We start from the raw sequence: 15,587 nt of genomic DNA, 5'->3' as shown, positions 1-15,587 counted from the left end.
TGCTACTTGAGTTCAACATTCAACCTCTGCAAATAAGATAAATTCATTTGGGCATTTCCCAAATGCTAACAATCTTGCACAAGAGTAGGAATTATATTATTCTTGCAACTTTTCTTCTTTCTACACTTCCCCTTACTAGGCTTTTACCACATGCACGACCAGCAATTGTTAGAGCTCATTTCCTAAATTCAACAGTCTTTGCCTTAAATCTGGTTATTTTGCTCTGTAGGGCCTTAAGCATGCATATGAAAGATTTTATGTAGATGAGTGATTTTGCAAACTTCAAGCCAACAGTTTACAGTTCTTAAAAAAAAACCAAACACTCATGTTCAGTTTACTTGCAGCACTTTTATTTTCCTTACACAATGACGTGTTGGGCATTACAATTCTCAACTCTTAGGATGACTTACAAATTTTGGTATTCTACTGTCATGTGAGAACATTAAGGCAACGTACAAAAATCTTACATAAATTAACTAGATGCACAAATTTACAGGTTGTAAATGCAAACTTTTGCAACTCAAGGTTGAGTAACTTAGCCCCATGACATTGGGGGGAAAACAGTGGGTTAAGAAAAAAAAAACTGGTTCCTAAGGCTTGGATTCAATATGTATTCCCGCTAGGATGAAGGCAAGATATAACACACATTTAATAACTCTTGCCAGCCTTAGGACAGAAATTCTGCAAGTCAGCTCTTTTAGATGCTGGAAATCTGACCTTTAGATACCCTGTACAGATCTGATGCTTAATAGAACTAAACTGTACAGCTGTTGCGTGTCAACCAGCCAAATACTATATTGCCATATTATCAGGTCAATTCTCTATAGAAGTTAACTCTTAGCCTTACCTGTCAAAATGAAGTGACCTGTATCAGGGTTTAGATCAAAGATATGTACAAGGTATGCTAAAATGTACACCAAGGGAACAACTGTTAACTTGAATACGAGGTCAAATCAGTAACGGTTCAACAATCTAAAAAGTGCTGATATTTGTCTAATATCAGATACAAACTTCCCCAAGGACAAGTTTCTTTTCAAAGAAGGCTTATTCCAGTTTCATGAGGCTAACATGAGGTGTATATTTGCCAGGGCAAATTTTTACTTTGTGAATACTCATGCAGCAAATGCTACGCATCTGCTAGCAGTCCATTTAGAAGCATTTGCGATGGACAATGGATGGGCCAGATTCATCATATTCTTGCTTACTGATCCACATCTGCTGGAAGGTGGAGAGAGAAGCCAGAATAGAACCACCAATCCAGACTGAATACTTACGTTCAGGGGGAGCAATGATCTAAAGAAAAAAAACAAAACACCAAGACATTTAGTTTAAATATTCTCCAAAAAATTGCCTTCAGAAATGAATTTTCTTTAGTCAAGATGATAATAGGACAGACGATGCAGCACACTTACCTTAATTTTCATTGTGCTAGGTGCCAGGGCTGTGATTTCTTTCTGCATTCTGTCAGCAATACCAGGGTACATAGTAGTACCACCAGACAATACTGTGTTGGCATATAGATCCTTTCGGATATCAACATCACATTTCATGATAGAATTGAAAGTGGTCTCATGAATGCCACAGGATTCCATACCTAAGGGACAAAAACCAAATGTTCACTACCTCTAGTTTTACACTCTTAAGACTTGCAATTATTTAAGCAAATCTAATAAAGGGAATAATTCAACTACTTCACGTTATTTTTCAAAAATACCTACCCAGGAAGGATGGCTGGAAGAGGGCCTCTGGACACCTGAACCTCTCATTGCCAATGGTGATCACCTGGCCATCAGGAAGCTCATAGCTCTTCTCCAGGGAAGAGGATGAAGCAGCAGTGGCCATCTCCTGCTCGAAGTCCAGGGCAACATAGCACAGCTTCTCCTTGATATCACGAACAATTTCCCTCTCAGCTGTGGTGGTGAAGCTGTACCCTCTTTCTGTCAGTATCTTCATGAGGTAGTCTGTCAGATCACGGCCAGCCAAATCCAGACGGAGGATGGCATGGGGAAGGGCATAACCCTCGTAGATGGGCACAGTGTGGGTGACACCATCACCAGAGTCCATGACGATACCAGTGGTACGACCAGAGGCATACAGAGACAACACAGCCTGAATAGCAACATACATGGCTGGGGTGTTGAAGGTCTCAAACATGATCTGAAAATAAAGAAAAAAGTCTGAGTCAAGTTCAAGAACACCAATTAATCCATGCTTCACACACACACTACATGCCAACATGCAACAAATTAGATGTGTGGAAAAAAAAAAGAAAAGCAAGAATGCAGGCAGAAACACAAAGAAGAAACCTTGAGACTTCAGGGAAGAAATGCCAGGAGAGGTACAGAACCCTGGAAATATTGAAAGAAAAACTTGGGTTTTAGAATTAACAAAAAAGGGTTTATATAACAGATGGTGTTGATACTTGGAATGAATGGACTGAAAAATACCTGTGTCATCTTCTCTCTGTTGGCCTTAGGATTTAAAGGAGCTTCTGTAAGCAGAACAGGGTGTTCTTCAGGGGCTACACGAAGCTCATTGTAGAAAGTATGATGCCAGATTTTCTCCATGTCATCCCAGTTGGTAACAATGCCATGCTCAATGGGATATTTCAGAGTCAGGATACCTCTCTTGCTCTGGGCCTCATCACCAACATAACTGTCCTTCTGCCCCATTCCCACCATGACACCCTATTCAAAAAAAAACAGAAAAGAAAGTTAGATTCTTCATTCTTCAAGCTCTTCACACAACTGCAAATCAGGTTGTTTCTATAATCTTCAAGTGAAATGGAGTCATTTTTTACTCACCTGGTGTCTTGGGCGTCCAACAATGGAGGGGAACACAGCCCGAGGAGCATCATCCCCAGCAAAGCCAGCTTTGCACATGCCAGAGCCATTGTCAATCACAAGAGCAGCAATTTCTTCTTCCATTTTTGTTTAATCTGTTCAAGAAAAAGAAAAAAAACAAGCTGGTCATTACTAATGAAGAATGAGGTCCACATATACACACACACATAACTGGGCGCAGTATTTCTTAGTTGAGCTACCAAGAGTCCATCAATTCTTTTTAAACCTAATCCCCGTAATCGGCCTCCACCCCAATTCCTGGGAAATGGGGACTGCAGAGTGGAGGCCTGGGAGGAGCCCCTCTCCGCCCAGCCCCGGACTGGGGAACTGGGGCGCTCTACAGCGCTGCTGCATTGCAGCCCCTCCTCCGCCCGTGAGCTCATCGCTAGCATCACCTCGGCGCCGCCGTCAGACGCCCGGGGCCCCGCCTAATGCGCACAAAAACCAGCACCAAAGGCTCCTTTGGGAGGGGACCCCCGGCGGGGCCGCGCCCCGCCCCTCGCCAGGCCGCTTCCTGCTTTGTCTCGCTCGCCGCCCCACCGCCCGCACTAGCCTCGCCTCCTCGGTCCCCACCCACTACAATGCACAAAGCTCGCGCCCCCGCCAGCTGGCAGCGCGGCAACGGGCCGGCGCGAGGGGCACCCACGTCATCGGCTCGACCCCCACGGGGCGCCGCGGCCCCACCCCACCCCCAACGGACGCGCGCGCACTTCCGCCGGAACTGCATTCCTCCTCTCCCCCGCCCCCCACCTCCCGAGGCCGTTTGAAATTCACCTTTCCTGCTTTCTGCCCCCGCCCCACCCGCCCGCCCGTCCAATCCCCGCCGGGCCCCGGCGCTCTCGACCACGCCCACCTGCTCCCGCGGCCTGGGGGGGGCGGGGGGCGGCGGCGCACCCTCGTCCCTCATAACAGCCTCGCCTTGAGCCCCCCCCCCCCGGGCTGGGCAAGCGGGCAGGGGGAGGGGAGTTAACCCCGAGGTGGCGCGCGCTCGTCGGCTCAATAACGAACCCCGAGATGGGGCCCGGCCGGCTGGCACAACGGGCGGGGGGGAAGGAGACGGCCACCACCTAAGGCAGGCCTCTGTGCCCGCCGCCTGCCCAGGGGCTCGGGGAGCCGGGATACTGAGACAGCGCGGCCCCGGCCCGGCCTCGCCCTCTCTCCTGCAGCGTGAAGAACCCCGCCGGTGGCTTACCTGAGACCGCAGCGTCCAAGTGTGAGAACCGAGAGCCGGGGGCGGAGGGGCGATCGCGGGGCCGTCCGGAGTAGCCTGCGAGCGCTGCCGGCTACCACTGAGTGAGACCGAGCTCGCCCGCCTCCGCCGCTATTTAAAGGGCGAGCGAGGCACGAGCGCGCGGCGGCGGCGCGCGCAGCCCTAGAACATGGCCATATATGGAGATCTTTCCGAAACACGAGCGTCCATTGGGCGGCCCGGCCGGGGCACGTGGGGCCGCCGCCGTCAAGCCCCGCCCCGCCGCTCCCCGCCTCCCCTCCCCCAGCCTCCGCCCGGCTCCCACCCCCACCCCTTCTCCCGCATAGAGCCGGTGGGGAGGGTGGGGGCGGCGGCCGCGGGCCGGAATGTCAGGCGCAACCTGCAAAAGGCTGGCACCCCACTGCACCCCGACCCCCGCCGCCCCCCGGAACCCGAGTGCTAAAGGGGGGCGGCGGGGGAAGCCCCCCGCTACAGCCCCATGGGCGGCAGTGCCTGCGGCAAGTGGGGTGAGGGGAGGAAGGATGGAGCGAGACCCCCGGGACCGCGAGGTGGACCCCCACATGTAGAGCCAGGGCCCCTGGAAATGATGGTGTCGCCAGCCCTTTGGGGCTTTGGGCACCGGGGCCCTTTCCCCCTTTGTGCCGGGCTAACGCCCTGCCCCCACCCCACCCTTCCTCTGCGGCCCCGGGGGGGGGCAAACCCTGGGCAGGGCACCCACAGGGGCGAGGAATGGGGGGCCCCGGCTGCCCCCCTTTGTTATCTGATGCACCTCTAAAATCAAGAAGGCCGGAGGGCATTTCCGGGGTCACCGGGCCCTGAACTGGGGCTGGGGGCGGGCCCCCGTTAATGGACCCCTCGTAGGGCCGGGGTCGCCCCTCTGCGGCGGGCAGGGGGGCCCGAAGGGATCCTCACATCCCAAACAATGGAAAGGGCACTGTTTCCCCTTGCCCAGCTCGGCTCCCCTGAAACCCGCTGCCCCAGAAACGGGGGGACTTTAGGAGGGAGCCTGCACTTGCGGGGTGCTGCTCCCCCAGAGAGAGCTGCAGCGCATGCAAGGCAGAGCGTGTTCTCTGCTCCACACCCCGGTGCTGGGGCTGCAAGGACAGGGAGGGTCCCCTCCCGTGGGCTCTGGGGCCTGCCCTCGGTCCGCTCAGCCCTGCAGCTTCTCCTCACGCACACTTCAGACAATGCACAGAGACAGACCAACGAGTCCAGCCCCTCTAGACAGGAAGGCAGGTTGTCACAGAATATGGGCTCATCACCCTGACTTTGGGAACATAATCTCCCTTCCTCCAGTCCAACTGGCCAGATGGGGAAGGGTGGACTGAGGTTGCCTTATTTTTCTCCAAAGAACTCTCAGCACCCAAAGAATAGAACCTCTTTTATCTGAAAATCTCTGAAAGTTATTCATCTTCCTTATGCCTCCAGGGAAAGAAATGAGCTCATGTCTAATTTTAACCCTGTGGCCAACTGGGGATATTGAGGCAAGGAAAGGCACTTTCTCAGGCTGCAGGGCCTGGGCTAGGAATCTTACCCAGAGTCTTGACTCACAACTTATAACACTAAATCCTTTACACCTTCCCCAGATGAGACAATTCTCTAGCCACTCTGTGAGGATGTGAGGAAATCATCTTGGGGCAAAGAGAGGAAAAAAGAATGACACTGCATTGTTGTCTTTGTTCTCTAAGGGTTCTGGAGGACTCTTCCTTTCCCCCTTCACCTGATCTATTCCTATCTGTTATTTTCCTCCCACCCACCCCCAGCTTTGGCCCAGAGAAGACATGGGCTTTGAGCATTCTTTATGATGTTCACTATGTTTTATTTGCCAGGAAACCCTGGAGTCAGCAATCTGTCTCCAAAACTGTGACTGGAGATTTAGCATGGAAGGAATGAGCTCCTTAATGGAAGTCCAGACCTAGCTCTACCTTTTCCACAGTATGCCTCCTGGTCCACGTCCAGAAGCCCAATCTATCAGTGCCATTTCATGTTAGTTATCCATAATCAAGGATTCCAAAACAGGCTAGACAAATACCTCTAGGCAGGTCACCTCAGTTCAATTCAACAAGCATTTATCAAGAAGAGTTAAATTCACTCAGAGGCCTATAAAAGACATTAATGTCTAACAATACCCTTTGACCCAATAATGCCATTATAGCCCATATCCCAAAGAGATTTTTTTTTTAAGGAAAAGGGCCTTTATATACAAAATGTTTATAGCAGCTCTTTTTTGTGGAAGCAAAGAATTGAAAATCAAGGGGACATCCATGAATTCAGGAATGACTCAACACTTTGTGATATAAAATTATGACAAAATACCATTGTGCTATAAGAAATAATAGGATGGTTTCAGAAAAGGCATGAACTGATGCAAAAAAGGAGTGAGCAGAACCAGGAGAACAATGCCCACAAAAGCAATATTGTAATGATGATCAGCTGTGAATGACTTGGCTATTCTCTGCAATACAAAAATCTAAGACAATTCTGAAGAACTTAAGATCAAAAATACTATCCACCTTCACAGCAAGAACTGATGGAGTCTGAAGTTTTTATTTTTATCATGGGTTGTTTTTTGGCCTGTGGTTTATTTTTTTTTAACAACATGACTGAAATAGAAATACGTTTTCCTTGATTGCACATATGTAACCTATATCAAACTGCTTGTCTTCTCAACGATTAAAGAGAAGAGACTTTGGAACTCGAAAGTTTTTTTAATGTTTAAAATTGTTTTTACATGTAACTAGGAAAAAAAATTAATCATATGGAGAAAAAAGAATCTAAGTGTGATGCACTAGTTGGGTTCTGGGGATACAAAGTTCAGTAGTAATTTCAACTTGGAGGCAAATTAGGCAGCCCCTGAAGATTCTTTAGCCAGTGAATGATCATAGTCAGATTTGTACTTTAGGAAGATTATTTTGGCAGGAAGATTATTTTGTGTAGATGATGGGAGGAGGGGAAAGACTGGAAGCAGGGAGACCAGTTATTCTAGATAAAGAGGTGATGAGGCCCTGAATAAGGGTGGTGGCCCCGTGAATGGAAAGAGGGAACAGATAAGAGAGATGTGGTTGAAATAGAATCAGAGACTTGGCAACTGATTTGATATAGATGGGGAGAATATTAGAGACTGCAACCTTGGGCTATGGGGAAGATCATGGTGTACTAACAAAAATCTATTCTTCACTTCTGGAAAGTAAAGGCTTCTATGCATAAGACATTATGTCTTGTAATTTATATAACTATATACATGTTTTATAGAAACCACTTACATTTTCTTCTAAGTACAAAGTTCTGATTTTTCCTTTCCCAAATAGACCTGTTTTTGCAAAGATTTGTCTTTCAACTAAAAGAGAAAGTATGATTTAACATACAAAAATCCTCAAAGCCTAGGAGTTGAGAAAAACAGTTTTGTGGTTTCCCTGTTTCCTTTGTTATCAAAGTTTCTGGCCACTTGAAATATAAGGATTAAAAAAATCAGAGAACTATACAATGGAAAGAACACTTGACTGAGAGAGTCATAAGTCAAATCAACTAGCTTTTATTAAGCAGCTACCTTTTACTGAGCTCTGAGGATATATCAAAAAGCAAAAACAGTTTCTGTTCTTTAAGGAATTCACAATCCATTTTAGGGGAAACACATGAAAACAACTATGTACAAACAAGATAGAAACAGGATAAAATGGAATTAATCTCAGAGAGAAGGCCTCAAAGCTTCTTGCAGAAGATGAGGCTTAAAGGAAGCTAGGCTAGGCACCATTACCAATTAACTGTATGACACAGGCAAGTTACTTCTTTTGCCTGGTTTGAGGTTTCCTTATTTTTTTTTTTTAGTTTTGCAAGGCAATGGGGTTAAGTGGCTTGCCCAAGGCCACACAGCTAGGTCATTATTAAGTGTCTGAGGCTGGATTTAAACTCGGGTCCTCCTGACTCCAGGGCTGGTGCTCTATCCACTGTGCCACCTAGCCTCCCTTGGGTTTCCTTATTAATAAAATTAGGGGGTTGAATTAGATGACCTCTGTTTCCTTCCAATTCTTACAGTCAGGAAAGGGTCTTCAACTGCCATTCCCTCTGCCATCTTTATACATGTGGGATTTATCATGAGTCTCGGATCCCAAAAGCTTTGTCTGTGATGGCATTTTTATACTCTAAGTATAAAATATTTGTTGATTTAATAAGTGAACAAAGGAGATTTTTATGCTTATATAATTCAAAAAATGCCAGAAGAATGTTATGAACCCTAATGAAATGGGGAAAGTGAGGCATGATGAGAATGAATTAACTTCTCCAAGGTCATACAATCCTCTGTGGTAGAGAATCTCTTTAATTAAAACCCAATCCAGCTTTTATAGCCAAAAACCTGTTAACTGAGACTTGAAATGTACTTGGACTCCCATTTATTTACCAAGAACCTCAATATAGAAGCTAATGGAAAATTCTGGGAAGATCTGATTGATCGTAGTGAAAAGGGGGTTTCACCAGGGGGAGTTAGAGATGGGAGCCTCTACTTTATATTGTTTTTTTTTTATGTTGGTCCAATCCTTTACCCTTACCTTGCCTTATATGGCAGGATAATAAACATCTCATCAAATACTAAAGCCCAGCTCTGTTTCCCTGGAAGAGGGTGAATAATATCAAATCTAAAAAATGTTGAGCTTCTCCCTCTTCAGTGCCAAAGTAAAAATAATGACCTTGAGGTCCTTTAACAACACAGTGTTCTATGTGAAGTTGTTTCCAAAGGAAAATTGATTAGCTCCAAGAAGCTAATCTAATACACCCAGAGTGGAAAGATTTTATTTATTTTATCAAAACTCCTCCCCCGGCTTTTTTTTAGTCCTCTTTCCTAGGGTATCCTTGGCCCGGACTCTGCATTCCAGTCCCTACTTTAGCACTGGGACCTAACCGCATCCTTATTTCCCCCACAGGCTCCAACTTCTAGGTTCCTTTGGGTGCGGGAGACAAGGGAGGGCAGCCTGGGAGCAGGTTGTTGACCAGACCCGGTCTCTCACACTGATGCCTAGGTCCTGATGCCAGGGAACCAGGACTGGACTCCAAAGGTGTTTCCATCCCTTCCTCCTAAACTCCAGGCAGCATCGGGGGGCCTAGCATGAGCTCCCATTTTGGTTCCCCCTCTAAGTTCCCAAGGATGAAAATGCATGAAAACTAAGGGTAAAGGGAGGCTTTCTGTAGGGAGTCTGAAGAGAGAAACGTGGCGGCTTATTCAGCCAGGTACCATTTGTGCCCTGAAGTGCCTGGGGCCTTCACCCCTTTCCTTCCTCTTCCTGCCCCCCCGCGGTGCTGGGCACTAAGGCCCCCCAGTCCTTTACTCGGCTTCCTCGGGGTGGCCCAGCCCCCGACCCTTGGCCCCTCACCCGGGCCCTGGCGCGAGGGGAGAACCATTTCAGGCCAGCTTGCCGCCTTGGAATCACTACGTATTTTGTCTTGGGCGCTGCCCCCGGAGCCGCAGGTGTGGGGGAGGGGCCGGCTGGGGCGCGGAGGCCGGGCCCCGCGGGCCGGGCCGGGGCAGGTGCAGCCGGGGCCGGGGCCGGGCCGCCGCCGCTCGCATGCCTATATTTGGTGATTTCGGCCGCGCTCGGGGCCCCGCCCGATGGCCAGGAAGCGCACGCACGCACGCACGCACGCACGCACCTCCCTCCCGCCCGCGGGGGCGCGCCCAGGGGCCGGCCCCGCCCTGCCCGCCCCGCCGCGCGCCTGAGTCAGCGCGGCCCCGCCGCCGGCCTGGCGGAAGCCCTGCCGGAGGTGCCCCCCGGCCCCCCGGCTGCCGCCCCCCCCCCGCCTCTGGGGTCCCCGGGCCGCCGAGCGCTCCGCATGAGCCCCCCAGCCCCCTCTGTGCAGGCTGAAGGTGCCGGCTCCTCCCAAGCAGGCACATCGCGGACCACCGCAGCTCGGATGAGTGGCCCCGGCCCCGGCCGCCCGTCCTAGCCCGCCTTTCTGGGCATTCCGGGCCTGCACGGGCCCCGGAGGGACCTGCATGGCCTTGGGGAGCCAAGCAGGAGCCTGGAGATGGGGGGAAAGAGAGCGCATCCAGGATTTCCCCTAAAACTTAGCAAGTATGAGCTGATTTCAGTTTTTTCCCCTTATTTAGTAAAGATCTCAGTCGGATTTAGGTTGTTCCACGTGACTAAAAAAAGAACATTTTCCCCGGGGCCGTCTCCTAAACCAGTGCTTCCCCTAATTTCTGTATTTCTTTTTGTTTTGGGCAAGGCTGTGACTTGCCCAAGGCCACACAGCTAGGTAATCATTAAGTGTCTGAACTCAGGTACTCCTGACTCCAGGCTGACCCTCTATCCACTGCATTATGGGGCTGCCCCTGATTTTTGTATTTCTATCCCGGACTCCACTCTTCCCTCTTCCTTAATCTGTGTCCAAGCTTGTTTATATCTGTCCCCACTTTCCTCTTATGGCCCTCTATAGTCCCCTAAAGCCTTATACTAACCACCCAACTGTTGTCCAGTCTTTGGCCTTTCTTGTAATTCCTGGGTTTGAAGTCTAAAAGATTTGAGTTCAAATCCAATCTAAGACGATTACTTAGCTATGGGACCCAGTCAAGTCAGCACCTGCCTCACAGGGTTATTGTGGGGATCAAATGAGTGTACAGGGCAAAGCTTAAAGAACTTTATAAATGCTGGCTATTATCACTTTCATGTTTCATAATTCTACTTGCTCCATTTTCCTACCATTTCACTATGTTCCTATCACTATTGATAAAACCTTTAGTGGTTCCCCATTGCCTGACTCTGAAATTCAAAGCCTCCACAATCTAACTCCAATCTCCCCTCACAAGCTTTTTTTTTTGAAGTGACTTGCTCAATTTTGAACTGAGTTTTTTTTTTAACATTTTTTCTTTTATTAAAGATTTTTATTTGAGTTTTACAATTTTTTTCCCCCAATCTTACTTTCCTCCCCCCACCTCACAAACTTTCATGAACTCCTTTTTGCCTAACTATTCCTCTGTCCCACATTCTCATCCCCACTTGTTCATTTCCTGGGCCCCATTGGTTCAAAATAAATGCCAATAGCAATTGTTTCTGTTTTGGACAGAAATCCTGAGGTTTTTCCCCTCTCAGACTGATTTTTTTTTTGACCTGGTAAATAAAGGCCATTCTTTGCCTTTTCTTTCTAGCCTCACTGAATAAGTCCTGCCTCAGTTAAACTGAAACTTGTTAGCTTCAAAAGGCCAAGATCTCCCATTGCATCCAGGGCTACCTTCAGTCATTCTGATTCATGTCTGGCCACTGGACCCAGATGGCTCTGGAGGAGAAAGTGAGGCTGGTGACTTTGCACCACTCAAATCCAATTCATTTGCATGTCACAACATCACCTCTTAGAAAATGAAGGACAAACAACAACCTCCTAAATGTTTTTAAGCAGGTGAGGTGTCCAGTACTTTTAAGCTGATTTATCTATCACAGGGCAAATATTCTTCCCTTCCTTGTCCTGTTTTCTTATTTCACAGAATCATAGGATCTCAGAATTGGAGGAAACATCAGAAACCATTTATTCCAACCTGTCCCTGAACCAGAATCCTCTCTGCCAGGTAGCCATCTAGTTGATGATTGAAGACTTCCAGTGTGGGAGAGCCCTCTGCCATGTGAAGCAGCCCATTCCACATTCCAAAGCTTGAAAAAAAAGTTTCCTTACAAGGAGAAGAAACTATGCTTGCACCTTCTACCCACTTCTCCTGACTCTACTTTTGATTGGGCCAAGAAGAACAAGTCCTCTACTATAATGACATCTCTGAAGATACTCCAACAGTTATCACCTGTTCTCTCTTCTCTGGGCTAACCAGTTCTAGCTTTCTCATTTGATGTTTGTGTAACATAGTCTCCCATTTTTTTTCCCTTATCCTGGTCAACCTCCTTGGACAAGAGTGCACTTCAGAGAGAACTGAGGTCATATTCCAAACACTAGCTCTGTGACTCTAGGCGAATAACTTAATTTCTGTGTCATCATCTGTAAATGAAATATACTCTATGAAAGTCACACATAAATATTAGTTTATTATCACTCAAAGATTTCAAAATCTTTTTTCTCTTGCTGATTATTTTCAGTTTATTCGCTCTATCCACTGTACCACCTAAATATTTGTTGACTATTACCTGATTGCCTGAATAAAAATTAAATACAATACTCTAGCATTGGTTGTTTACCACAATTACAGGAAGACTTAATCTTGGCTGGAATAGGCTGAGAAATGATCTCCTTCCTTTTGAACACATCTATAGATTAAGTTTTAACTTTTTTGACTATTATATTGCATTGTTAGGCTTATAGTTGGTCACTACAGAGAACTGTTGAGAAAATCAAATAAGATAAAGTATATATATACATATAGTGAATTTGCACACCTTAAAATCTATATAAATGTCAGCTATTATTATTATTATTATTAAGGGTTTGTTGGAGATAGCACAGACAACAAATATTAATTGGGCACCCACAATCCTGTGAAAATGAAAGCATATAAAACAAGTTTCCTGACTTTGCATTAAAAGTCTGTTAGGGGGCGGCTAGGTGGCACAGTGGATAAAGCACCGGCCCTGGAGTCAGGAGTACCTGGGTTCAAATGTGGTCTCAGACACTTAATAATTACCTAGCTGTGTGGCCTTGGGCAAGCCACTTAACCCCATTTGCCTTGCAAAAACCTGAAAAAAAAAACGTCTGTTAGAGGAGAAGAATTATGCTCATGAAACAACAGGTCGAATATACAATGCAAAATAAAATCAAGTAATAGATTGTGTGGTATTGCCTTGTGTTTGAGGAACCGAGGAACAAACCCTATTCTCTCAGTCCAGTCAGCAAGGCAGAAGAGGTTGAGTGGGGTTGGAGTGGAGAACTTTTCAATTTGACACCTGGACAAGTCACTTAACCTCTGGGCCTCAGTTTCCTTATCTGTAAAATCAGGGATGACTGAGTTTCCTCATCTGTAAGATCAGAGATGACTGTGATATCAACTAAAGTATCTTCCAGCTTTAAATTTGTGATACTGTGATATATATTCATAAGGAAGCTATTAAGTACAAGAAGCTGGGAATACAAAGACAATATTAACCATATAGGACCCCTATGAGATACCTTCTCTAATATGCAATTTGAGTCAGGACAATTACCTCTTTGCTTTCAAACTATATAGCTCATGTGCTTCCATTGATAAGTTTATTTAAAAAATAAGTTTTTATTCATGCCTTTTGTTTTTCATATCTTCATAGGAGTATGCCCTAGAATTCTTTCTCCTCCTCTTCTCAGAGAGTCGTCCCATATAAACAAATTTTATTTTTAAAAGTCAAAAAGGAAGAGGAAAAAATTAGCAAAACTGATATTTTGAAAAAATCTAAAACATGTACAATATACAACATTTGTGAATCTCCCACTTCTGCAAAGGAATGGAATAGGGGGGGTATCTTTTCATGTCTCTTCTTTCAAATCATGCTTGCTCTTTATAATACTGAAACATTCACTTTTGATTTTTGCATGGGTGGTTGTATTAATTATGTATCCTGATTTCATTTTCACTCACTTTCCATGCTTTTCTATATTCATCACATTCAGCATTTCATACAACGCAGAAATATTTCCTTACATTCATATGCCACAATTTATTTAGTCATTCCCTAATTGATAGATATCTTTTCTTTATTATGCAAAAAGTGTTTCTATAAATACTTGAAAATACTTATATGGGAACTTTATTATTGTCAATGGTCTTCTTGGGGTAAAAGTAATAGACTCTGGTTCAAAGAGCCAGGAATATTTTACACACTTTATTTACATAATTCTAAATTGCTTTTCAAAATGGTTGTACTGATTCACAATTCCACTAACAATGTAACGGTATTCTTATCTTCTCTGACCCCTTCAATATTGACTATATCCATTTTCAATTGGTTAGTCACTTGACATAACGAGGCCAAAGCAAAGGCATTCATTGAAATGCCATGATAAAAACATTAGTTAGGAAACATCCTTTCCATAAGCTTGGGGCACACTCTCCCAGAAGTACACACAGAACCAGTGGAAAAAAGTAGACATGTACATAGAGATCATAGGTGTATATGTAGGGAATATACATGGCCCAGGCAACTCATATCTAGCACATTGGTGTTCTTTTTATCTCTCCTCTTTCTGTGGTTCCCTTTATACTATGGGGTTGAAGATCTGCTGGGTAGTTTGCTCTGCTGCCATCCCTGGGCCTGTTCCTCTGCACAGCTTAATTCAACCCCTTATTAAGTCTCTCTGGAATTTCATTTTGCTGAATTCTGGATGTCTTACTGAATTGTACCATTGCAAAAAAAGCCATTACTGATAAGGATTGTTTGTTTCTTTAGACTTTTGCAAGGCAAATGGGGTTAAGTGGCTTGCCCAAGGCCACACAGCTAGGTAGTATTAAGTGTCTGAGATCGGATTTGAACCCAGGCACTCCTGACTCCAGGGCTGGTGCTTTATCCACTGTGCCACCTAGCTGCCCCAGTTAAGGGTTTTTTAAGAAAAAAAGGAAAAGGGGGGAAAAATCAATGAAATTGATCCATATATTAAAAAAAAATTTGACATTATATACAATGTTCCATACTTGTGGACCCTAATTTTTGTAAAGGAAGTTGTCTCCTAATATCTCTTCTTTAAGGACAATCTTGCCTTTTGTAATTTTGCAACATTCAATTTTCTTCAATTCTTTCCAATTACATCATTGCAGTCATTGTGTATATTGTTTTTCTGGTTCTTCTTGCTTACTCCACATTAGTTCATGTTAATCTTTTCATGATCCTCTGTATTCATCATACTATTGTTCCTTCCTATAGTGTAATATTCTATTATATTAATATATTGCAAATTGTTTAGATATTCACCAATTGATGGATAACTTTTATTTCCAGTTCTTGGCTACCACAAAAGGTACTACTATAATTAGTTTATTTTGAGTAGGGTTTTTTTTTTGGGGGGGGGAGAAGTGTCAATGATTCTCCTACCAATGGTATTTTGGGATCAGTCTAGATTTCATTCACTTATTTAATTCATTTTTTCCAATTGAAAATAGCTCCACTCAACAATGTATTAGCTTGCATATCTTTCCAACAATTCTTTCAACATTTACTATTCTTATCTTTTGTAATCATTGCAGATTTGCTGGGTGTGACCTCAAGAGTCTTTTGATTCACATTTCTTTTATTATTAATGATTTGGAACATTCATTCATATGATTGTTAGTTGATTCTTGTTCCTTAAAACCAACTAGGCAGATAGAGTACCGGCCTTGGAGTCAGGAGTACCTGAGTTCAAATCCAGCCTCAGACACTTAATAATTACCTAGCTGTGTGGCCTTGGGCAAGCTACTTAACCCCATTGCCTTGTAAAAAAAAAAAGCAGTTAGAAGAAAAATATTTTAATAACTATAAGGGATTGCTGTATGGGTGGGTGTGGAATCAAAGATCTATAAGAAATTTAAAGAGAATTGATTATTGAGGTATGTGTGAGGTATATGTTCACTGAGAGCTCTGGGCAAGAGGTAGTCCCTGAGCTGGATATTG

At 45.3% G+C, this 15,587-nt stretch overlaps 1 protein-coding gene and 1 long non-coding RNA gene across 2 annotated transcripts; one reads left to right on the top strand and one right to left on the bottom strand.

The window, feature by feature from the left end:
• Positions 1-328: 328 nt before the first annotated feature.
• On the bottom strand, positions 329-4,151 carry LOC141514261 (actin, cytoplasmic 2). Its single transcript, XM_074224929.1, has 6 exons — positions 4,036-4,151; positions 2,805-2,938; positions 2,448-2,687; positions 1,719-2,157; positions 1,413-1,594; positions 329-1,293 (listed from the first exon to the last, which is right to left on the bottom strand). Exons 2-6 carry the CDS (start codon positions 2,925-2,927, stop codon positions 1,150-1,152), a joined length of 1,128 nt encoding a protein of 375 aa, XP_074081030.1. The 5' UTR covers positions 2,928-2,938; positions 4,036-4,151; the 3' UTR covers positions 329-1,149.
• Positions 4,152-9,742: 5,591 nt separating this feature from the next.
• On the top strand, positions 9,743-12,807 carry LOC141511456 (uncharacterized). Its single transcript, XR_012475335.1, has 3 exons — positions 9,743-10,115; positions 11,189-11,436; positions 11,522-12,807. It is a non-coding gene; the product is annotated as an uncharacterized LOC141511456 (long non-coding RNA).
• Positions 12,808-15,587: the final 2,780 nt, after the last annotated feature.

The sequence above is a fragment of the Macrotis lagotis genome, chromosome 2 (assembly GCF_037893015.1).
Source record: "Macrotis lagotis isolate mMagLag1 chromosome 2, bilby.v1.9.chrom.fasta, whole genome shotgun sequence".
Lineage (NCBI taxonomy): Eukaryota > Metazoa > Chordata > Mammalia > Peramelemorphia > Peramelidae > Macrotis > Macrotis lagotis.
The sequence above is the reverse complement of the archived record's forward strand: the minus strand, read 5'-3'. Positions and strand labels throughout refer to the sequence as shown.

Excerpts from the sequence above, each read along its gene's own strand:
- LOC141514261 (XM_074224929.1), bottom strand. The coding sequence starts at position 2,927 with ATGGAAGAAGAAATTGCTGCTCTTGTGATTGACAATGGCTCTGGCATG. Across the intron at positions 2,688-2,804 it reads TTGGACGCCCAAGACACCAG|GGTGTCATGGTGGGAATGGG; the intron begins GTGAGTAAAAAA and ends TTTTTTGAATAG. Across the intron at positions 2,158-2,447 it reads ACAGAGAGAAGATGACACAG|ATCATGTTTGAGACCTTCAA; the intron begins GTATTTTTCAGT and ends CTTTATTTTCAG.